Source organism: Dermacentor albipictus, chromosome 1 (assembly GCF_038994185.2).
Source record: "Dermacentor albipictus isolate Rhodes 1998 colony chromosome 1, USDA_Dalb.pri_finalv2, whole genome shotgun sequence".
Lineage (NCBI taxonomy): Eukaryota > Metazoa > Arthropoda > Arachnida > Ixodida > Ixodidae > Dermacentor > Dermacentor albipictus.
In genome coordinates, this window is record NC_091821.1 from 329,314,521 (window position 1) to 329,339,209 (window position 24,689).

At 47.0% G+C, this 24,689-nt stretch overlaps 1 protein-coding gene across 8 annotated transcripts in view; it reads right to left on the minus strand.

Moving 5' to 3' along the window:
* Positions 1-24,689, minus strand: part of LOC135909324 (lachesin-like) — a 441,203-nt gene that overhangs the window by 121,049 nt on the left and 295,465 nt on the right. For all 8 annotated transcript variants that reach the window (XM_065441270.1, XM_065441264.1, XM_065441296.1 and 5 more), the window contains one exon: positions 11,262-11,395. In XM_065441270.1, the coding sequence (XP_065297342.1) occupies positions 11,262-11,395 (134 nt within the window). The remainder of the gene's footprint in view (positions 1-11,261; positions 11,396-24,689) is intronic.

Consider the following 24,689-nt stretch of genomic DNA (forward strand, 5'->3'; position numbering starts at 1 on the left):
GCTGTGCGGTTAATGGCGTTGACCAGGTAGAAGAACCGCAAAGGCTCCTGCAGGAACTATCGTGTCCAAGGCTTGTACCTGGGACACGGTCGTGGCTACTCGCTACTTGGGCAATGGTCGTACGTGCCTAATCGCACTTCAATATCCTAATTCCCCATCTGAACGTATCATGCATTACGGCTTTGTACTGCGCCCGGGTCCATTCAAGCCCTCCGTTGTATACTGCTACTCTTGCTTTGAACAGGGACACACGAAGACATCCTGCCCATCCACCCAAGCACGACACCATGGAACCTGAACCATCAGCATCGTTTCGATACTGCCTATGCTAAACAAACGATCATGACATCACTTCCACGATGTGCCCTACTAATTTTAAGACCATTAAAAAAATCTCAGTGCTCCTCCACTCTGTGAAGGAGGATGACCAGCGAAGCTGTGTATGTGAGCCTCTTAATGGCGAATTGCACCTCCACCGAGGGTTGGACCGGCATTGCACTATCTTCAAGATCGGCCCATGTATGGGGAGTGCTTAACGCCTGCTTCACCTCCACCACGGATCGGCCCGGCATTGCACTATCTTCGGGATCGGACCAGTTATGGGGAGGGATTACCGCCTGTTTCACCTCCACCGCGGATCGGAAGGGTATTGAACTGCCTTCGGGATCGGCCCACGTATGGGAAGTGCTTAAGGCCTGCTTCACTTCCGCCGCGGGTCGGCCCGCTATTGCACTATCTCCGGGATCGGCCCACGCATGGGGTGTTTTTTGCTTACCACAATGACACGAAAATTTTTTTTGGGTGGTAGAGGTATACAGCTTCGCTGTAAAAGCTTTATAACGCTGTTCTCGACAGCCAGCCAGGACCCATCAGGATACATCGATGAAACAAGTCCCTGTGTACAACCACTTTAGCCATTCTGGCCTCGCTGGAAGAGGACGCTAGCCTGGCGACAACAGTAAGCACAGCGACAAGTGATGCTGCCACACCCACATATAGCGCAGCTGTTAGGTCGTCCCCTTCACGACTACAACAGGTATCACAATCCATAGAAAACACGCCGCTTCCTTTGGCGAACGACGAGTTCGAGATCGACGCTCGGCAGGCCACCCTTGAAAAGGAAATCCTGCCTCTCAAAGAACGCCGTACAGTGCTCATGCGTGGTGATGATGCAGCGTGGTCGTCGTATTCGTCATCGGTGTCCATTCCCGCCCATATGACTAACTGGACATCTACGTCGAGACCTCTTTCACACCAAGAACATTTGCGTTTCATTGCGCAATACCTACAGCATCTCACCTCGGTTCTAATGGCCAACCTTAACCTGGGATGGCCGCGGCATCGCTGGGTAGGTCGGAGGCTGCGCCAGCGTCTCAGATGTGGCAAGCTGCGTGTTTGGGCTCTACTGGTTCAAGAATTCATCGGTCTGCCACCCATTTCATGATTTGTGGCATACTCATAGCGTTCAAGGTTGGACAGTAGGAGTGCTACGCTTGATGTCCCTCCAGGAAAGTTTACAGCTTATGTACGATCCATTCTTCATCAGATCCATGTTGATCCTTCAGGGTGGTGTACTTTACGGCAAGAAGTCGTGGCCGTATTGGTTCTTCCCCAACGCACGGACATCATCATCGTGTTGTGCTATGTCCACCCCTACAGTGGTCATGCGGCTGGGCTGTGCCTCGGTTTGTTGGTGCTCCTACGATGAAGCATCCTGCCCCATTATGGTATCAGGAGACTTTAACGCGCCCCACACCACATGGGGTTACGCCATTTCCAGTGCGCGTGGTACGTATGTACTGGACAGATTTATAGACGCCCAGTTCGCGCTGCTAAATAATGTGTCACTGCCTACCCGTCGGCATGACCACCCTCGCGCACTGCCACGCTCACCGGATGGCCGTCTCACAGTAATGTCAACCCGACCGCTGGGGTAGCGACCATCATCCGATTCACCTTACCTTATCTTCGGGCGGAATAGGACACCTTCGCCAACTATGTCGAGTAGTGGACTGGGATCTATACAGGGTAGTATCAGAAAGCAGTGTATCCAACTCCATGCGGGGCCCGTCCCATTGTCTTAGTGCGGCACTAGTTGAAGTAACACGTACGTCACTTCACGGGTTGATGAATCGTGAACCTCTCCAGATTTGCAACTTCGGCGTCTCTGGGTGTCGCACCGGCAAGCAGAACTTGCATCAGAACGTGATCCTGGATCAAATGCCCTTCGGTTAGAGGCCCAACACCTTACTGCAGTAGCTCGGCGTCATGAACACTGCTTAGAACGTGACTGGTGGATGGACTGGTGCTCTTGGCTCGGTCCTTCGTCGTCCAATGCCTCTAGTTGGCTCATCTTCCGAGTAATGGAATGCGGTCGACACCCTGCAGATGCCGCAGCCTGCGCCCTGTCAGCAGTTCTCTAGCACATTCGTCGAAGCCTTGCTGCACGCTCGCACCTTCTCGCTTCACCTTGCTGGCCAAGCAGCAGGACAGTCCGCCACGCATTGTGGTATCGCATAAGGACCTGCGCTCACACCAGACCTTCTCAACGTCGCCCTCCTTCCACTAGCTTGGAAGGTAACGACGATACATGACGCACAATGCATAATGTATGCAGATTACATCACCGTTTGGTCAGTTCATCCTGAAATCTACCGCCAAGAACAAGCGCTTCAAGAGGCCCTAAACGTGACATACAACCGATGTGCTCAGATAGAGCTTGAAATTTCGAAGGACAAGACCATGTACATATCTGTAGCAAACAAGTATGGGCGCCGTCTACTGGCACACCAGCCTCTTCAGTTAATTTTGGACCAGTAGCCACTACACGAGGCTTCAACTCTCTGTGTACTTGGTTTTGAAATGGATTTTTCCAGATCGGTGGGGCCATGGGTCAAGAATGCAAAGCGACAGGCCATAGAAAGGATACAGTTTAGACTTCGTATTGCGAAGAAATTTAGCAGAGCGAGTACCGATATAGGTCGGCTCCTCGCCAGGCAAATGCTCAAGTTTACCGCCTTCGTCGTGCCAATGATAATCAAAACAATGCGACTCTCGTGGCATACACTGATTCTAGTCTGAATGGCACCATTATTCACACAGCTCTGCGCGTCCTGCAGAACCATAATAATGTTTTCCAGTCCAGTCCAGTCACACAGCTCTTGTGTGCCCATTGATACCAGAAGCAGGCTAGACGTGCTCGTATGTTGCCGATCCTGCACCGCCGGCCTATCTTGCCGAGCTTGCCACCATACGAGACAGCTTGCCCCGTTGCTCTTTTCTGTTCAAACTGCTCGATATTCACAGCCCATCATTCGCACGGACTCGACTCCAGCCATCCATGACATACGTAGGGTATCCCGGTTCACTCTGCCTAAGATAGCATTCGCCGTCTTGATGCTACTACGAATATTGAGATACGCGTCCAGTGGGCGCTTCAAGCGGCCCTGCAGTGTCTCCTTGTAGCAGATTTGTCAACCCACCCAGAGATTATAACTTACCCCCTTCTGCACTTTGCTGGAGAGACCTGCGGACAACTTATCTGGTAAAAAGAAAATCTCCGACGTGCCACACGAGCTATTATATCTGTCTCCGTGTGGGTCAGACCCCCCTGGTGGTTTAACCCGCCGAGAGGAGGTTAGGTTACAGAGGATGCGTGTCTGGGTTGCGCTCACCCCGTCTTTGACCACTCCATTGTCCTTACGGTACATCGTGCCTATTTTCTGACACAAATATCCAAAATGCGACGGTGACGCACCTATTATGGATGTGCCCCGAACTTCACCTAAGTTGTCTGCGCCACCTCCTGGCAACAGGCCTTCAGCCTGGCCAGCCAACTGACCTGGGGCATTGGGTTCATGGACCTTATCATCGTTCACTTCCACGTGTTTTGCACGAGTCAATTCTGCTCGTGTACTTTTGACATGCTTTGTAATATACCTGAGGATAAGCTTTCAAATATAAAAGAAGTCACAGACCTATAGTGTCTACGACAACGAAATCATGCTCATGATCAATGTTTAAACCATAAATCAATCTAGCGCTGCTATCAATATAAATAAAACTGAAGACCACCAAAAGTGCACCCGCCCATGCAAAAGGCCGGTGTGTGTGGATTTAGTTGTCAACAAAACCCCTATAACGTAAAACTATTCGAATCTGTTTTTATGCCAATCGCGTGACGTAAAATTTACGTAACTGCCGATGCCAGCACCGGGCGTTGACCCACAGCCTTGTCTCAATTGCCCAACAAGCGCTCTCCTCGCTTGGAGGAGGTCACTTTTGTTCGATTTAAAAACGAATAACGTTGCCTGCATTCAGCTGTTTTTGTTATACAATTGGCTGACAAGAGGCGAGGAACACGGTCAAGTGGAGAGAGATTCGATGGGGCCGAGCCAGCGCAGCGAAAATAGATAACCGGATGAGGAGGGTGGTGCGGCGTCTTTCATTGTTCCGATACACCTTACTTCGCTTGCGGCGGCAACGGAATTTTAACAATGCCGCTAAAACGGATACTCAGCAAATAACAGTTGGCAGAGCGATGTCGTATACGTGCTGAAAGGGCTCAATAACATTATACGGCCATGGTGGTGGTGGTGGTGGTGGTGAATTGTAGCAACAGGCGGGTTTAGCCTGGCGAACAAGGCCGGCAATTATTGCTCCGCCCGAGCGTCTCGCACAATACCGCTGAAGGGTTTCACCATGTGTCCATCAAACCAGTCTCTCTTAAGAACTCGATGAGGAGACGTGAAGTTTCTTTTCGGGCTATAACTGATCCCGCGGGAAATATAAGGTGGTGCAGGCGCGCATGCGGAAGGTTCTTGCTTTGCAGATTCTTCAGGAGAGTGTCTCTTTCATCTTGGAATTGCTGGCAGGACCACAAAAAGTGTTCAATGTCTCCTGTCTCGTTGCATGCCGAACAGTTCGGAGAATTGATTTGCCCCGTTTTAAATAACCAGGCCGGTGTATTTGCAGATCCTGTCCTTATTCGATACAGAAGTGTGGCTTCCTCTCGGTGCAATCGCTTGGTTACGCAGGGCATATGCGGTGGAACCCAGAGCGACGCAAAGTGATTTCGAATGTCAGATTTTTGCACTTGATTACTCTGTGGGGCCTTGATTTTGGGAGGATGATAGAGCGCTGCGTATGCAAGCGCATCAGCTTTTTCGTTTCCTGAGATACCAAAGTGGGAAGGAATCCATTGAAACTTTACTGTGAAGCTTTTGTTGTTGAGCTCTTTCACGATGGCTAGTGATTTGCGTGGGAACTTGAGGGATGGCAAACCACGGTATATTTGTTGTAATGCGGCCTTTGAGTCCGTAAGGACAACCACATTCTACGGAGGCAAAGTCTTTAATTTGCGCAGAGCAGAAGCTATTGCTGCACCTTCCACAACTGTCGACGAGGCTATACAGTCCAGACGGCCAGACCACGTATATCTTAGAGAGGGAATATAGAATGCAGCTGCACAGCGGTCTTCGTCTGCCTTGACAGAGCCATCTGTGTATACTTGTAGGTGACTCGGGTAAATCTTGTTCAGGTGTTCCAGGACTAATGACTTGGCTTCTGCAGATGGAATGCAGCTCTTTGATTGCAATCGTGGTACACTTAAGTTGCATATGATGTCCTCGAATGTCCAGGGTGGTTCTATCCTTTCCCTCTGTCTCGAGCAGCGCAATCCTAATACGCGAAGCGTGTTCAATGCTGCATAAAAATGTGAGCGCGGCCTGTTACCTATACGTCGTAAGAGCGCTCTACCGGGCGTAGACTCACTCAATCATAGGAGCTGGATCATCAGAGCCTGGGAAGCCTGAAGTCGTAGAGGGCGTGACTCAGCTTCGTAGAGCACTTTCTTGTTTGACGCTTGCTGAGGGACTCCAAGGCAAAGTCGGATACCTTTTCTGTGGATGGCTTCTAAGCGCTCGTATTGGCTGTCTGAGGGTGACATCAGAGGTAGCTGATACAGGATTCGACTTGTAACCAACGCTGTATGTAGCCGTAGCATGGACGTCGGGTGGTTGCCCCAGCGTATGCCAGCGACTCGTTTGAGCACATGTAGCCTGGGTGACGATGAGGCCACAACGTGGTCAACACCGCGGCGCCAGAGTAGCCTGTGGTCTAAGGTAACGCCCAGAAATCGGACGTTGGTGACTTGTCGAATCTGGCATCCGTCCAAATTCAGCGTCAAACGTGTAGATTTTCTTTTCACTCCAGGAAATAGTACGAATGATGATTTTTCTGCTGATAGTGATAATCCAAGCGTTGCCAAGTGGCCCTGAATGGCTTTTACTGCTCCCTGGGCTATTCGTGCAAGGCGGCGATGCTGGTAGCCGGAGACCCAAATGCAGATATCATCGGCATATATAGATATCTTCACTGGTGTTCGATGGTTTAGTACACTTGGGAGGCTACTCATAGCAGTGTTAAATAATAAGGGAGATAAAACACTCCCCTGTGGCACACCGCGAAATATACGTATTTCATCGCTCAAAGTGTCGCCAAGACGAACTCTGATGCGACGATCATTGAGGAACGTTACGTATGTATGAAGTGCAAGAGATGACCCGTGACGCCTATAACTTGCAACTGGCTGATGATGGCTCTTTGAGACACGTAGTCATAAGCCTTAGAAACATCCATGAAAACAGCAAGTGTCGACAGGCCATCCGCACTGCAATGTTCTATGTGGCTTAGAAGGTCCAGCACATTGTCTTGAGCGCTTAGACGCTGCCGAAACCCAGTCATGCACGATGGTAGTTTTCGACCCTGCTCGACATACCAAGTGAGTCTTGTGCACGCCATCTTCTCCATTAGCTTCGCTGCACACGAGGTCAGTGATACCGGTCTGTATGAGTCCAGAGCTGCAGGATTCTTTCCAGGCTTCAGAACCGGTACCACCCATGCTACCTTCCATAAATGTGGGATAGCCCCACTGGCCCAGACTTGGTTAAAAAATGCCAGCAAATCACGCCGTCTCTCAACCGGTAGGTTAGTCAGCATCTGATTACTGATGAGGTCAGGTCCCACCGCACAGCGACGTCGGAGGCTGCTCATAGCTAGTTCCAGTTCTCTGAGTGTGAAAGGAGCATCCATTATAGACGACGATAGCGGCGGTGGCAGGTTGGTTGTGCCAGCTGACCTTCCGGAAGAGTATATTGCAGCGAGTCATTCGCAAGACAAGCGAGTGTCTTGCCTAACTTCAATGCTAGGGCTTCAAATGGCTTGTTTGGTCGAAAGTTTCCAGCAAGGTTATTAACGACCCACCATATCCGTGGAACTGGCGTGAAGACCGATAGGCTTGCACAAAATGATGCCCATTGATCTCTTCTTAGTTTCCTTGTATAACGTCGAATTACTGCATTAATCCTGTTATATATAGTCTTCATTGATGGGTTGCCTTTCGTCCTCATCAGCCTCCGTTCCGCTCTTCTACGGGCAGCGCATAGATTTTTGAGCTTTAGATCGGGAGCGGGGAAGTGGTCGGGTAGCTTCAGCTCAGCGGTAGCCAATCTCTTGCTGCGTAGCATGTCCGCGAACAGGTTTCCAGATGATTCGTTTAGGCCGTCCCTGTAGGTATCCCAATGCGTCACAGGACAGGATCTTCGGCCGTTGGTTCGATATCCAGCAATGTTAACGAAGACAGGAAAATGATCACTGCCCATTCTATCTTTGCTAGTCGTTGACGATGCGAGGATGTCCGTTGAATGTAACGTCAAGTCAATGACACTGTAAGAGGCCGGTGGTCGAAAAAACGTTGGCTGTTTGTCATTTGCCACGCAGAGTCCCTCGGTGTTTAAAGCTCTAACAATTTGCTTTCCACGTGCATCAGTCGTCTTGTCGCCCCAGAGAGTATGGTGCGCGTTAAAGTCCCCACATATAATCCTCGGAGCTGGGCAGCGGCTGCAGAGGTCTCTTATCATTTCTCCCATCGGGACCTTCTGACGAGAGCTCACATATACGGAGACCACGCTGAGACTTCGGTTCCCCAGCCGCACTTGTACAGCAGTGACTTCCAAAGCACTGCTGCAAAGGTCTTGAACTGGTAGAGCGTAATGTGGTATTTCACGTCTCACATATAGCATGGCGCTTCCGTTCGGAAATGTTGGAATACTTTGGTTTCCATGTGCGACATAACCAGCAATTGTTCTGGAACTTGGAAGACCAGCCTCGGACAGGGCCAATATTGGCACAGGCATGTTGCGTAAGAAAAGCGACAGTTCAGGTAAATGGCACGCAAGACCCGCACAGTTCCATTGCATAATAAGTGGCACCTGTGGACGAGATGGTGAACATTGTGTCCTGACCGCATCCATATTGCTAGGTGCTTTAAGAAGAGGTAGAGCTGAGAATCACTGACTCGAGAGCGAGGACTACTTCGAGCATTTCCTTCATCGAGCTAGCCGGCATCTTCTCTATGTGTGATCGCAAGGCCTTGAAGAGAGCACGTAGCACCTGCTGACAGTTCTCCTGTGGTGTGTTTTCATCGCAACGCGATTGGGGTCGCTGCAGTACAGACACATAACTTCGCTGTTCCGGTTGTTCAGCAGTCTTCTCTTCTACGGGGCTTCTGTTCATTGATTTGACTGTTTTAGCCGGTCCGCTGCGTGATGGTACCACTGTGTCCTGGATTCCTGGAGAAGGCTTCAGGCTTGGAAAATCAGTTTCACTCTTTGAGCTCCATTTCATTGCGTCTGACTCTCTGTGTCTTTCTGTCGTTTTCTTCGTCGTATTTTTCTCATCGTTCCCTGTTGGCCCCAAGATAAACGTTTTCTTACGCTTTATTGCCGCTGCCCGCGTAGGACACTTGCTATAACTAGCTGGATGACCACCACTACAGTTTGCACATAGAACGTTCTCTCTGCACGCGCATGTTTTGAAATCGTGCGGTCCTCCACATCTCTTACACCGCTGCTCACCACGGCAGTACTTGGCCACATGTCCATAGCGCTGACACTTGAAGCACCGAGGTGGTGTCTCAACGTAGTCAATGGTCTCGTGTCTTGTGAAGCCCAAGTTTATCTTCTCTGGACGGTCTGTATTTGGAGCGAACGTAAGAACCACGGAGCTGGTTCGCCTGGACTCCCAATCGGTTTCGGAAATTTGGACGCGTCGCATGACTCTCCTTGCATGGTAAACTCCTTGTGGTTTAAGGTATAGCAACAGTTCCTCGTCAGTGTACCACTTCGGTACTCCTCTAATAATGCACGTGTTTTGCAGGTATGAATTGGGCACTCGTGCTGAGATTGCAGTCCCTGAGATCGACTTGCAGCTGAGAAGGGAATTCACATGCTCTTCTGTCTGTACATCTAGAAGCAGGGCTCCTTGAGCAGTAAATCGGCTCCTAACTGGCGATGCGCCAAGAATTTTTTCAATATCTGTAGACAGAACAATGGGATTTACTTTTTTCAGGTCGGCTCCTTCTGTGGCAGGCGTAACAATCACTGGGATTCCGACGGTCCTCTTCTTGCGGTGACGCACAAGCCTGAAGCCTTCATCGTCCAGATCTGTGATGTCAGCTATGTCACAAGCGTCAATAAGCGTAGACTCGTCGTCTGTTTCTGTAGCCTTGTATCGCTTACTGTCACGGTTGCTCTCAGGGTCAGTCGGTGGCCTCTGCCCCGGTGTCAGGTCAGGCGTAGTCATGACGGGGCTCTCGCCGCTACCAGATCGGGCTCTTCTGCAGGCTCCTATCGAAGCGACGGGAGGCGAAGGCCCCCCCGGCCTCCGGTAGGGAAGGTACCTTGGCGAGTCGTCCGACGTCTTCGACAAATCTATTTGAGAAAACGTCGAAAAAATTCAAAAACACTAGGGAGCGAGACATCAGTGCGACTGTGCCGAACCAAACTTCTTCTTCTTACGGCCATGAAAAAAGCTTTATTATCGAAAAATATACCCATGCTCTCCGGCAGGTGCGAGTAGCCAGTGCTTGAATGATTGGTTTGCACCCATCTTCTATTCCTTTCGGAACGGTGCACTCTGCCGCTATTTAGAAAAAAATTCAATTCATTCACATCACTTTGACGTGGTGAGTTTTCGCGATTTTGTGACGTCGCGTGAGAGACAGCCGAAGTGGGCGCAGCCCGAAAGCTTTTGACGAGTAGCAGATGGCTAACGGCAAAAAAAAGCGTCGAATCAGAAATAAGGTTTCTTTTGTCCGGCCTAGCCATGCATAATCGGCGCGTACATGTCATATCAGGTGGGGTGGTTCTGCGGTTTCCGTGACATCGCGTGACAGACAGGAGAAGTGGTGTTGGCCCGAAAATTTTGCGACCAATCATGAAAGGATGATTGCAGAATTGAAATAGAAATGTTTGGGATAGATTCATGTTGTAGCACCCCAATATCTAACCGCGCACTCACTGTCTGTCTCACTGACTCACTCACTGTATTCTGTATTCACATTCAAAAATGTAGTTCGCCAGTCTCCACTGGCAAAAGAGCTGGTGGAGAACTGCGCATTTATTCTGTTAGAAAGGTCCGTAGTGGCGCGTTCAAATCCTGAATTTGAAAAATGTTCTGCTCTGTCACTGCGCTACTTCCTTTGACGACTAACGTTTCTTGCAAGCCTGAGCCGATTCAGTGACACACCTTCCATGAAGCAAATGCTTTGACAGCCTTGCCTCGGACTTTATCTAAGCAGTTCACATAGAACATTGTGATACGTCAAGACACTGGACTGTATGACCGTTTTTAACCGATAAAGGAACATTCACGTCAATGTGTGTCATCACTCACTGTCTGCATAACTTTTTGCCCCCTGTTGCTCATCCTCCCGATATAATTTCTGACTCCATAAACCGATATAACCGATCCCCAGTAAAAGTATACATTACGGGCGGCAGTCTTCTCGGTGCCTCGTCACACTCTATTCCTGCGTTTTACAGTGCCGCTTCAAAAGTGTATTGTACGTAACGTTGAGCGCTCGCGCTCAAAGTGTCTTACGTACGTAGTAGCTCGCGCCGGCAAATTGGCAGTAAAGATGGCATGTTTCTGCCTCCCTTTGTTTTTGTTGCACATCGTAATGCTCCAGGCTTGTAAAGACGTGCGAGCGCACATGTTTCTAGAAGAAAGACATCTTACTACCGCTCTTCCTTCGGAGTTCAGCTGCAGGTAATGTTCCGTCCTCAAAAAATAATAGGCGTAATCTGCATTTATTAAATATTCACGTGAACTGCCGGCTGCCATCGTAGCTCGCCCGTGAATTGCAAGGTAATATTGCCGGCAGTGTCTCCTTCCCACATGACAGGTAGGCGTGCACTAACCCTGTAGTTGTTGAGGTTGTCTACAACGCAGGCGAGGGTGACCTTTCGTCCTGCCGGGACGGTGATGTTCTGGATCGGCTCGGCAAACTCTGGCTCGGTCTGCGATGTGCCGGCGGCCTTGTTGCCACGGATCCCTGTTAAAGAATACAACAAAGAAATGTCACAACAATGAAGGTGGCTTATATTACAGCAGTTATTGTTGGTGATTATGATGATGTATGAGTTTTTGTGGCACAAGAGCCGCACCTGTTGTTGAACAAAACGCAATAATTTTTGCGATATGTGTGACTCCGTGCACACATCGGTGTCAAGGAAACATAGACAATGATACTGCAATTGCGCTTGCTTGTTATTCAAACTAATATAGTTATCGATGACATCTCGCTTCACAGAATAAATGAAAGGTGTAGTCAATAGAACTTCCATAGGCCTGCAAACTTTTCGTCAGTAATATGCACAAAATTCGTTCCTCTTTGGGAAATCATGAATGTCTTTAATTGAACTCAGCACACTTATTCGGACGGATGGAAGGACGGACGGACGGATGGATGGATGGATGGATGGATGGATGGATGGATGGATGGATGGATGGATGGATGGATGGATGGATGGATGGATGGATGGATGGATGGATGGATGGATGGATGGATGGATGGATGGATGGATGGATGGATGGATGGATGGACTGATGGACGGATGGATGGATGGATGGATGGATGGATGGATGGATGGATGGATGGATGGATGGATGGATGGATGGATGGATGGATGGACGGACGGACGGACGGACGGACGGACGGACGGATGGATGGATGGATGGATGGACGGACGGATGGATGGATGGATGGATGGATGGATGGATGGATGGAAAACTTTAATGAAAGTCCTGAGGTGCGCGACTCAGCACGCTGTGGGCCGCTCCCACGTTGGGACAGTCAGGCCATGCCCCGCAGCCGCATCGTGGGCCCTCTGAACAGCCCATAGATGTGTACCGGCATCGGGGCTCTTGATAGTGGAGAGCCACTTGTCCTCAATGATTTGTTCCATGCCTCACAACGAGAGGCAACGCCAGAGTATATTGCCTAGGCTAGCGAAGTCATTACTGTGCCTGCAAGAACTACTGGCATAAGCGTCGCGATAAAGCTTGTGGAATAAAGCCGGGCTGGGATACGAGCCTGTTTGCAATAATCTGAGGGTCAATGCCTGCGCCCTATTTAATTTCTTCTGAGATGACAATTTTATTATCGGCGTTGGGTCTCAAAGCCATCTATCATCAATTTACCCATTTCTTTCTAGTGGTCAAGTGAATTTTATTCTTTATGCATACATGATCATCAGTATCGTTAATGCACTACTGTGGGGGGCACGTCGGGGTAAAACACAACAACATTCTTGCAGTACACCACATCCGCAGCTGCTGAAATCCCACCGACAATGCTTTGTGAGAAAAACTTAAAGATCTGTGTTGGAATGGTAAGGCCTAACCTTAAATGGATGGTCTTTACGCGAGAAAACATAATGTAGGGACTTCAGATAGCCTGATGAACAGATTCCAGTACGATTATAGAAAATTGAATAAAGCAGCTTCAGAACGCAATATGGGAATGGCCAAGAGCCCGATGTGCGACTCCTGTTCGTGCGAGGAGACCATCGAGCACCTATTGTGTACCTCCCCTCGCTACGATGTCCAAAGCCTCTCTCTGCGGGCAACTTTACACAGACTGGACTCGAGACCGTCCACCGAGTCAAAGATACTCGGACCATGGCCACAACCGTCACTGGCTCGAAAAGCGATTGGTGCGCTAGTGCAGTACTTGAAGTGCACGGGCTTAAATGACCGCTTATAGAGTCCTTGTGTACGGTGTCCCTCCCACACGTACTCAGTGCTTACTCTATCCCTTTCTTCCTCTTTCTATTCCCCTTTTCCCCACCCCCAGTGTAGGGTAGCAAACCGGATGCTGTTCTGGTTGACCTCCCTGCCTTTTCTATCCTTGTTTTCTCTCTCTCTCTCCCTCTGCTCCAGCATTCCGACAAACGAATCAAACCAAGGCATTTTTTCGCTGCCGTTACACTTACGAAGCTGACGTATCTCCCCAGGACAAGCCTTGCTACGACAGGCTAGATATTTTTTTCTTTTGCAGTAATATGCGCAGGACAGGCACACTTCAAGCTTGGTAAAACACTTGTTCTATATACTCCTTCGTTTACGTCAATGATTACGTGTTTCAACACTTAGTTTGGTTTCTTAGCGTTTTTTTTTTTCTTCTCCTTGTTCGCTCGCGCTAAATGTGCTTTCCAAATTCTTGTTTCCGCTTTCTTTTTCCCTTTTATTTATTTATTTATTTATTTACTTACTTATTTATCCCATTTCAATATTTCCTTTTCATTTATTTTTTTTTCACGAGCACCTGTTTCTGCCACTCCTTCTATTATCTCTGTCAGAGACACGATAGCCCACGACCACCAGCGAAACAGGTAATAGAGGACGGCTGTGCACGTCGTTGACACGTGATTGACAGACGACCGTGTCCCTGTCCTTGTGCACAGCACTCCTTTTTTCTGAATTCGACACCCTCGCCGCTAACACACCGTCCCTCGTTGCCGTAGCCCCCTCCTTACGCCCTCTCCCCTTTAGAAGAACCCTACCTATGTATACTATGACGAGGAAAGCATATGTCGCCTCTAAGAAGAGAAGTGCACTTGTCAAAACGTGGGCTCCTGCATTCACCTTGTTCTCGTTTTGCTCATCGTCTGTAATAATAGTGAGTAATACACCGTATCGTACGCTTTTCTTAAATTTATAAATACACAATCTTATTGACCTCTGTTATCAAGATAGTGAGCAATTAATGAAGAAAATTCAAGTAGTTACAGGGTGGAATTCCTTTATAAATCAATATTGGCGTTCGGTTAGATACCAAATGGAGCTTAAATGACGAAACAAATCCAATTACAAAATAAGCTGGCACAGTTTGCAACACATATGAGTTAATAAACTAGCTTTACAATTCGAGACGTCGCTATTGGAACAGCTCTTGAGTAGAGGCAAAACATTAGCGGCTTTCCAACCATAAAAAGTTTGCCTTCTAGAAGAAATTTATTATAAATTGCACAGATGGCACTTTGCCATTGGGTGAGCAAATTTTTTTAATAACCTCGAAAAAATTCTATCAGGTCATGTCGCTTCTGAGAAGTCTAGAGAATCAAATAATTTTGTTATGCCGTACACTGATAAAAATATATGACCTCTTCTATAGCAGGGTATTGTCCACAACAGGGTGGTAGCTGAGCCGATTTCATACGATGACAGAGCAATTCTTCAAAAAATTAAGCAGTATTACATTGGCCGTGTTCTCTGCAACTAAAGTTTCTTCATGCAATAAATTGGGCGTCCCAAGTTGCTCCCTTCCACACCCCTTCTATTCTTTCTTTTTTTTTGCCGAATTTCTTCCAGTTGTTACGGAAGCCAGATGCTAGGTTCTGCAAATTTGTATATATATATTTTTGTACTTTATGTGACTCTCGCTTATACAGCTATGTTAACCCGTATTTTATGAAGGTTATCTGGTGTTTAATGCTGCATTAGTTAGAAAATTCCCGGTGTCGCTTGTTAGTCTCACGAACAAGGAAACCATTATTCCAAGTTTTGTACCATCTCTTCAACTTATTTCTTCAGATGTTTGGAATGCAGTAGTAACTTACCCTCTGCTTGAATAATGAACCAAGCTCGTTGACGCTTAAGTTATCAGCCAAGCGTTCAAACGATAAAAATGTATATATTAGCTTTGTAGAAATCGGTGTGTATACTCTCATCTCATAAGGAAGAAAACTTTCCTTCACTGGTTGATACTGACGCGGGGAATATACATAGATATTCCTGCAGCTATGGCATGATGGTCGCTGATGCCAGGAACAACGGTCACATTGCTAACTACATCATCTGAATTGCACAGAAGTAAATCCAAAATATTTGACCCATGAGTTGGGTCAGTGACATATAGAACCAAACAAAGCAAGCCAAATAGAGTTTGCAATTCGGGAAGCACATCGCTTCCAGATTCGACAATGTAAATAGCATACATGCACTTAGTGTAGTGCAAATTAAGGTCACCTGCCCGGACGACACATACTTCACGAAAGGAGCAATCAATCTTGGGTTTGTAAACTCTGATGAAGATTGGTCCACCAATCGAAACTGTTGAAATTAAATACTTGTTCTATTTACCTTGTAGCACCGCTCAAGTTCTTTATGTTTATAAGGTAGCCTGAAAAATTCCTCTATAGCCATATATATATATATATATATATATATATATATATATATATATATATATATATATATATATATATATATATATATATATATATATATATATATATATATATATATGTGTGTGTGTGTGTGCGCGCGCGCGCGTGCGTGTGTGTGCGTGTACGTGTGCGTGTACGTGTGTGCGTACGCGCGTGCGTGCGTGCGTGTGCGTGTGCGTGTGCGTGTGCGTGCGTGTGTGTGTGTGTGTGTGCGTGCGTGTGCGTGTGCGTGTGCGTGTGCGTGTGTGTGTGTGTGTGTGTGTGTGTGTGTGTGTGTGTGTGTGTGTGTGTGTGTGTGTGTGTGTGTGTGTGTGTGTGTGTGTGTGTGTGCAGATCACGCACTGTTCGTTTCCTTCGAAATAATTTTCTCCTTTATATCTCTTCAATTGCCCTGTTGTTCACACTGTTTTTACGCTACGATATAATTCGCAGCTTTCACTTGTATTTAATTAGCGCGGGCCCTTTAAATCTATATGAAGAAAACATGATCTAGCGCAACTTAGAAATGCACTGTCAACTGTATACTTATAACTCCACCGCTGCGCCACAGATAGATATCACGATCGAGTGCATAAATAATGAATATAAGTGATTATTTGATTGTCAGCGTTAAACCTACGTCAGAATTTAAGCTTGTCAGGTGATTACTTTCTTATTTAAGGTTGCAAGAGTGTTCTCAAGTTAGGTGTAATTGAAGATCCACATGAGTGCGCAAAGTTCGTCTGAAGCTTATTTTGAGTTTTCATATTTGTGTCATATCTTTCTTCATTCAGTTTAGCCAATACGTTAGGTTATAACGATTATTTTTATTACTTGATATCCGACATAGTGGTGTTTGAGTGCACCAGCAAGAAGGTATTTGTGCACAGTGTGGGAAGAAGAAGGGTGTGCTGCTGCATGTAGGTTACAGCAGCATTATTTGCTTAAATTACATGAAATTCCCGCCTTCTTGCACTTAGAAACAAAGTCGCTATTCTCGATTTTCTTCTGCAAACCTTAAGGAAAACAAATTTCTGCTCTTCTCTCATTTTCATCCTGGCTCTACCATCAATATCCATAATTTTAAAGTATACTCTATACTACTCCGCCAACGTCACGTATGTGGAAATTCGTCTGAGAGAAAAAACTAGTTATGTCTACGAAACCTCCCTCTGAAGGCAACATATTTGCAAACTGCAGCTTTCATGTTGCCTCACCATTGCCCATGTAAGTAATTTTGCGATTTCTAATAGCAGTACATACACTTTGAAAAATGAAAATATTTCTCTAGCGATGGACGCAGACGCCTACAACACTTGGAGACCGAACATAGAGATCGGAAAGAACGTCATGAAGTATGTAGGAAACGCATTCGGATGTGTCACATGATAGCGAGAAAGTGTAGACCGCCAGACGCTAAATTCGTTATGTATACAAAGCAATGAATAAGAAGCGACCTATGGCAAACAAAGCGGATCTAGAGGCCGCTGGAAGTGTCCACGTTAACGTCGAGAGAAGGAAGCATGAAGGCGACGATCACACAGCAATGCTCGCTGGGAAAATAAAATGACCGCAAGTGCTCTGCGATGAGAGTGTCCTTTTCGAACTGTGCCAAGCAATACACAGCGAAAGACAAAGTCTGAAAAGCAAGAACGAAGAAGAGCCGGGCAACCCAACTGAGCCAAAGTGTCACGTGTACATACACAAACGCAAGACGGGCGCCTACTGTGCACAGTAGAGGGGACGTGCGGGGGAGACGGAAAGGAGAGGCGAGGACCGTCCGAGCCGGAGGCCTAAGGTACCCAGGGGCCCTATCCGTCACGTGATGGTCCGCTGCGGGGATTGCCCGGATGCTTCCGACGTCACTGGCGAGAAACAGCGTTTTCTCAAACGAGAACACTCTGCGGCGAGGCAGAGTCATTTTAGAACTAGTCTCGAGCCCAACCCACCCGTCCTGCCCACCCCATCTGGTGCGTCCTTAAGCGCGCCTGTTTCTTCCTTTTTTCAATCTTTACATTCACTGAATTGTCCCCTATTTTTGTTGTGTTTCATGATTCGCATCTTCACTCATGCAGCAAAAACAGAAGTAAAGGACACAATTGGCATTATCTAGTGATGGCAAAGCATTGAATGATGAGAACGCGGAAAGTTTTGAAGCTGCAATGACGACGGTCCACTGGGTGACCGTAGAAGGTGGGCCCGCTTGGGCTAGCGTCTTTACGGTCTCTTAAATTGCCTTACAGTTTTCAGTTCTTTAATGTACTGTTGTTCCCCACGCGCTGCTTTCGTACACTTCCCATTTTATTTATTAAACTGTGGAGAACTTTTGTTCAGCGACGGACTCTCTCTATATATATTTATCTTATTCTGCCGCCATCGCAATGGTGACGACGTGCTACCTCGCCTATCACGTATGATGTTCACTAAAGATCAAGAACTTAACCATGAAGACCCCTGAGTGGAGAAAGGCCTTTAAAGAGAAGTATATTGCGTTCTCATGTAACTGAATTATAAAACCTAATTGCGCCTGACACCCTCGCAAAATCACAAATATTAAGCGCACGAATGAGAATGCCACACTGTCTTTCGATTTTCAGCCTATGTTTAGCATCGTGAAATCAAGGAAATGTCTTGTGCAGCGCATAAGGCGGAAAAACAAAGAGTAATTAAGCAAGAAACCTCACACGTATCTTGTCTAATTCCTCTTTTATTAAGTCCAAAATAAAGATCAAGACTTCATCATCATTGAATGCTTACAGCTGCTACTTCTAGCTCAAGTCTAGAATATAAAAGAAATGGATCTAAGGGCAAAAGGAATAGAAACACAGAGGGGATGGGTGGAGACATACGTGTAAAACGCATACATCAGTACGCTCAAAAGGTATCGTAATTTCAAGCGGACTTTGATCATGTAATTTGTGTTGCGATCATGCCAAGTACGTGGAAATCCGAAGTCGATTTTCACCTTTATCACGGCATCCTCTTTTTCAATATATTCAAACGCATTAGTCGGATTCGCATTTACGAGAGACCCAACTATAACGAAAATAGAAGCCATCACATTATTTACATGAATACGAAGACGCACAAACGACACTGTGCTCATTACTTTTGCTTCGGGATTCACTTGAAATCTTGCGTGCGAAGCAGTATAAGTGAGAAGTGCCCCAATATAGAAGATTAAGGTTCGCTGGTTTATTTCCGTTGAACTGTTATTCTTCGCCCTCAAATACTCACGCACGTTCCCTGTATTACTTCACGTGGAAATCATGTGGATTCCGCACCGGTTCCACTCAATTTTTGGGGGGTACGAAATACATAAGAAAATTATTGCAACCGCTTGCGGGACGTAGGGGTTCTTTTATTTATTTTTGTTTGCCATCGAACACCATGGACAGTATTAGTTTTCTTTTTGTGTGTGCGTGCGTGCGTGCGTGCGCACGTGTTTTATTCGAGGACTGAAGTACTAGACGCCCCTGCCCAGGTCACTTTGATTCACATTAAGCACTTTCCTTACCACTACATATGTGGAACCCAAACCGCCATTCATGCGGCGGTGGAGTTAAAGGTAATATCGCGCTACCACTGCTTACAGACAAAAAGAAAGATAAATGACTGTGCACATGCGGTCGTTCTTATCGGAACCGGTAAGCGCCTCTAACCGCCATTATGCCGTTTTAGGGTAACCATAACCGACCTAGTTTATCGCTCGGCGCGAACCAATGTTCGAACCCAATCGGAGCGGCCTCCTGCGGTGTTACGTTGCTTTTACAGAGTGACAGACGTAAAATAATATCAATGGTCTTTCTAGATAAACAAAGCGGGGTAAGCAAGAGAATGTTGTGCGTGGCTGGCTTATCTTAATGAAATGTCGAGGTGAATCACGGCGACCAGCTGACTACTTGTCCGCGTAAATCTTTGATGCCGCGCAGCGCCCCGCGGGCTCAAGCTTCGATTCCTCCTCTGCCGTTCAGCCGGGATCGCACGCGCGGTAAATTATTGAGTGCGCGTTCGGGCTACGCTTATCTCCGAAAGCGCTGCCGCCGTGGACGCTGTCTGCCGGGTTCCCTGTGGCGCAGCCAAAGGGAGGGCTCTCTTCTTCTTCCTTCGTTTGTCCGCAGTCGGCAACAGGCATATCTGCGTGTCACCAGTGTTGCGCGTCCCACGCGCTGCGATACGCCTAATGTCATCTTACACGGTCGTAGATCAGCAGCGGCATTGCGTTATTTTGCCTCGCGCTCCCGCCGGAGCAGATGTGCGAAGCTTATGCCAGGAAACGTATCATCGTGCTTCTTCTATATTTATCAGCCCAATAACTTCTCCAAATGTAGTCGAAACTAACGTTGTAATCTGTTGTCTTTCACGCTCATTAAGATCTAAATAAAATGTTTAAATGGTGCAGCAGGAAGCGGTGTTGTCCTACCTTTTCTTCCTTCTTATATTATGCGTTCAGTGGAAGGAGTGAATTGTGGCTGTTACTCTTCGTAGTGAATATTTTCGTAAATTGCAACGATAATCTTGAACCTCCGAATACAATATTTCGGGGACCGACCCCTTACCTGCAGGTTCCTGCAAAAGAAGTAACAAAAAGAACGTTGCGATTCATGGTGAGATTTAAAAAATGAAGGTCAGTCCCATCTCCTGGGTATCATTATATATTTTATTTTTGTAGCGAGTTTTTTGCAGTGTAGTCATCAACTTGGCGTCAGCGTTAAACAGTATCTTCTGTTTCTGGCATCCTAAGGTTCATCAGCGCTTTGCGTGGCTGAAGCCTTACGCCTATTCGCGTATGACAAACTACAAATAAAAGTCATTTTGAAGGATATTACTTCCGAGGTTTATGAGGTAGAATTACGGTTATACTGTGGTCCGGTACTGCATCTGTACCAGTGGTACACAAAGATATGTGACTTAATTCAGATACCCCTACGCATACCAAGACAAAGTATTTTCTTCGGCTAAATAAAATCGGCGATTCAGCATGTTTACAAAACGAAGAAAAAGAAGAGGTTAAATGGTGCCCAAAAGGGCAAGTCGTAAAGGCTAGAATTTGCTACAGCAAAAGCAAGCGGATACATAAAGCGTAGGAAATTCAGTAGCCTGCGCGGACCGGACAATTCTGGCAGAAGAAACGGGATATACGATTTTGTTCTATTTCTTCGCGTCCTACTTAGAGCAGCTCGTGTTTTTTTTTTTTTTCGCAACTCAAGCGTTCTCGGAACATAAGTCATTTTCGTCGTCTCAGAGAAAATGACCCGGCATAATCTTGTCCGCTACGAGCGAAGGGAGCCAAGCTCCTGTTTAAAACATGGCCCAGGCGCCGTATACACAGGAGCACATACACACACAAAGACATACACCGCACCTTCTCAGCCCGCGCGCGATAACCCTAACCCGCGGGAGAGGCGCGGGGCCCTAGCGACCATAGTAGCAACGGGTGGGGGGAGGGGCGCAGTAGGGGGGAGGGAAGGTGCCGAGAAAATGTGGGTCACTGCTTGCGAACGCTACTGCGCGCGCGCGCCGCGAGAGCAGGCGAGAGTGAGACCATGCCGTAACAAGCCGCTCGCCCGTACAAGCACCGCAGGACGGCCAGTCGTGCGCCTTCACTGCGTCGCCCATTCTCTTGGCGTCGACATTCTGAGCCAACGCCGTAACGCCTCGACACCACATTGCCAGCTGAATACGCAAATATATAAAAAAAATGGGTGGCAGCAAAAACTTAAAAGAATCAAACAGAAAAGGAAACAACACGCACCGTGAGTTGAGAGAAGGGCCTGAGAACGGGCAAGAATCTGACGTAGTGGAAGAAAGAGGCTGTCTGCGTTTACTTCAGACGCGACTGTGTGCGTGCGTGCGTGTGGATGTGCGTGTGTGTGCGTGTGTGTGTGTGAGAGAGAGAGAGAGGGAGAGGGAGAGAGAAAGAGAGAGAGAAAACAGCGCTGGCAATTTCTTATCAACGGTTTTTTTTTTATTTTTTCTGTGTGACAAAGTCTCGATTTCCCTGTCTCTCCTCGGACTCTCGAATCCCTTCTACGACGACCTAGTCCAAGCGCCACCTGCCCTCACCCCGGTTACTGCTGAGCGCGAGCGAGCACGCACTGTGCTGGCAAAGGTAATTTTCATACGTGAGCGCAGAAAAGAAAGGGTCTTACGACGCACATTAATCGCAGCTCTGGGAGGCAGTCCCTCGCTGCCGAGGCTTGCTCACGAGAGCAACTCCCGCACCAACGTTGTCTCGTCGTAACTCTCTCGGCATGCGTATGGATGCGGAGACCGGCAGCGCGCTCGAGAATGGCGAACGGGGCCCTGCTCAGGAGCACGTAATAAAACTTGCAAGGTCAACGTTCGGCGACCTCCGGCGAGAAATGGCTGCGAAAGCGCCCCCGCGAATGGACCCACTTGTACGTCACCCCCCGTGCGCGCACGCGAGATTTTTTTTAAGTGCGTGGAAAAAAAATTAAGTACATAAGAGAAAAGAAAAAAAAGCACCTGCGAAAAGGTCAGGGTGAGGGGAGGAGGGGGGGTGGAGGCAATGAGAATGAGCAAAATGTATTTATATAGAGGAAAGCTCGAGAGGTGGGACACTGCAGGGAATAAGAATGCGCGCGCCAGAGAGGTGAGAGCTGAATGTGCGCGCGGGCAGATTAAGTATCACGGGAAATGGCTCCTGCTTAAATAAATGCTCCCATAAAAGCGTCAGGGAAAATTGCTTTGTTGGGTGCGTAACATTGCCCACTCCATCGGTAGCATTATATATATATTTTTAGTCTCTCGCTCGTTGTAAATATAAAATTATTCACTATAGCATTTAACTCCGCAATTCCTTTTGCACTCTCCGTCACTGCCTTTTCCGTGCTGTTCCTTCAGCCTAAGTACACGTCTGCGTTACCTCAGCTCTATGCTGAAACACGCTAATTTCATCCTTCTGCAAGCACAGGTCGTCTCGGGACAGCCACCGTTTGCCCTTGATTAGAATAATGTATGCTATAGCGAATATTATATATATATACTCGGCAGAGGAATAGCATCCCGTTATTCCGGAAGCTTAGAACATTCTGCCGGGTAATTTTTCTGGTTGAAGATGAAAAAAAATTCACCAACAACAAGAATTAGATATATCATTGAATTATAACCTAACCTAAACTAAGATAAATATGAATTCCAAGAATTATTTGTCGTCCCACTTCCTGCAACAAAAATTATTGCACCCTGTGAAGCGTGTTTTGCTGCACTAAGCCAATTAGTGTGGGGAAGCTTGAAATGGGGCCCTATAACGTAAAGGTATTTCAATGTGTCTTTATTCCATTCTCCTGACGTCAAATTTACGTAACCACCAACGAAAGCATTGGACGGTAACCCGCAACGTCTTGCTGCAGTAAGTGCGCCAAGGTCGTCGGCCAAATGCGCTAATTAGGAATTTTTAGGGGAGCTCGAGCATATTTTTCTTTTTTTTATCGAATACGAATGCTTGAGAAAAGCCACTTGGGGATATGCTGCTTTCCAATGTGCAGCTTCTAGGTACAATGTTCTGATTAAAAATACCTGCATACATCCTTGCACACGTGCCTATACTCACAGCTTTGCACAGCCCCCTCATTTCCAACAACTATGAATTGACAAACAAGAACCACTCGTAATAACGTTAAAAACAGGTTCATGGCTACAGAACAATTTCCAGACTATATTTTTTTTTATGATTCACAACGGGTCCAAATAAGAGTCAGCGCCTTCACAAGCTACGAAAGCAGAATACGCACAAGTCAGATTATATCTTTTGTATGTGCTCATAAACCTACATCTCGATGCTAAATTTACCAGCAGCGAAAAAAAAGAAAGAAAACACGCGGACATGAAAAATAATAATTTATGTCCTCGCCAAAAGTGATAACGCGCATGATATAGCTCACTCTTCTTCCCGTTACACACACACCGGCCATCACACAGCGCTAAGTAGTGAGCGCTCTGAGAGAGCTTTGTGGTGACAGCCGAACGCGTGAATCTGCGATGATATTGGTATCCGCCTTGGCCCCAGCTCCCTGACACCACCTGCTTCCCAAACAGAAGCGAAGCTGCAGCTCTACTGCTGTCTATCCCACGCAATACCTACGCTGGATTTATCTTTCTTTTTCTTCTTTTTTTTTTTGCCATAGCGCTTTCTGCAGTGCGCGAGGAACGGGAGGCATAGAAACGCCTTTCAGGCGAAGTGAGCACAACACGGCTGAGAAAGCGGACTTCCACAAGCCTTGGTACGGAAATGCATCATCGAATGAATGCGCAGGTGGAGTTTCTGCTACACTTATCCACCATCCGAGCAGAAAAGCTCTCCTCGAATCAATGCGGTGTATTTTCCTCGGCTCCTGTTCCTACTTCTCACTGAGTGGTGCGCACTATGCGTATTCTTTTGGGCCCTGGCAGATTTAAAAACGCGTCACTCTTTTTGTGTGCTTTCACCTTTCTAAGATACCTCTGGCAACTATTTGCAGATTGTTTGGTTGTTGTTTCTTTAACTCGCTTTCTTTTTCTCCGCCTGCTAGAACCCAGTCTCAAAAGAAACTTGCAGGGGCTTAGAATATTTTGGATCCCCGAAAACGAGCACACGCGTTTGAAGTAAGCTGGAGAACTTATTTCTTAATGGCACCTTATCATGGTTCTATGGATATATACTTACGCTCGTATAACAGACTGGTAATGATTAAATTAATTTGCTGCCTAATAATATGCCTCGTAGTCTGATTGTCGGATGATGGCCAATCCTCTCCATTATTGCACACGTAAACATCTGTTTTTTTATTCAAGTACCCTAAAGACCCATACGAGCATTACATAGAGGTGCTACACTAATTCAGCGTTGGTTAGAGTACACGCATACAAAGAGATAATGCATGTTGAAATAAAAAAAAAGAAAAAGCGAGCAAAAGAGAACGTAAAAGTGCTATAACAGCACGTCCTAAACCTTGAAGAGCCATATGGCTATTAAAAATGGGCGTGTTGAAAAATCAAGTTTGCGTAGACTGCGTACTTAAACTGGAAAATTCTTGTTAATATCAGTACACATTCACTCAAATGCGTCATGTTAAGATAAAAAAAGAACGCAACCAGAAAAAATTTTATGCAGGACAAGGAACTCGGTTGTAATCT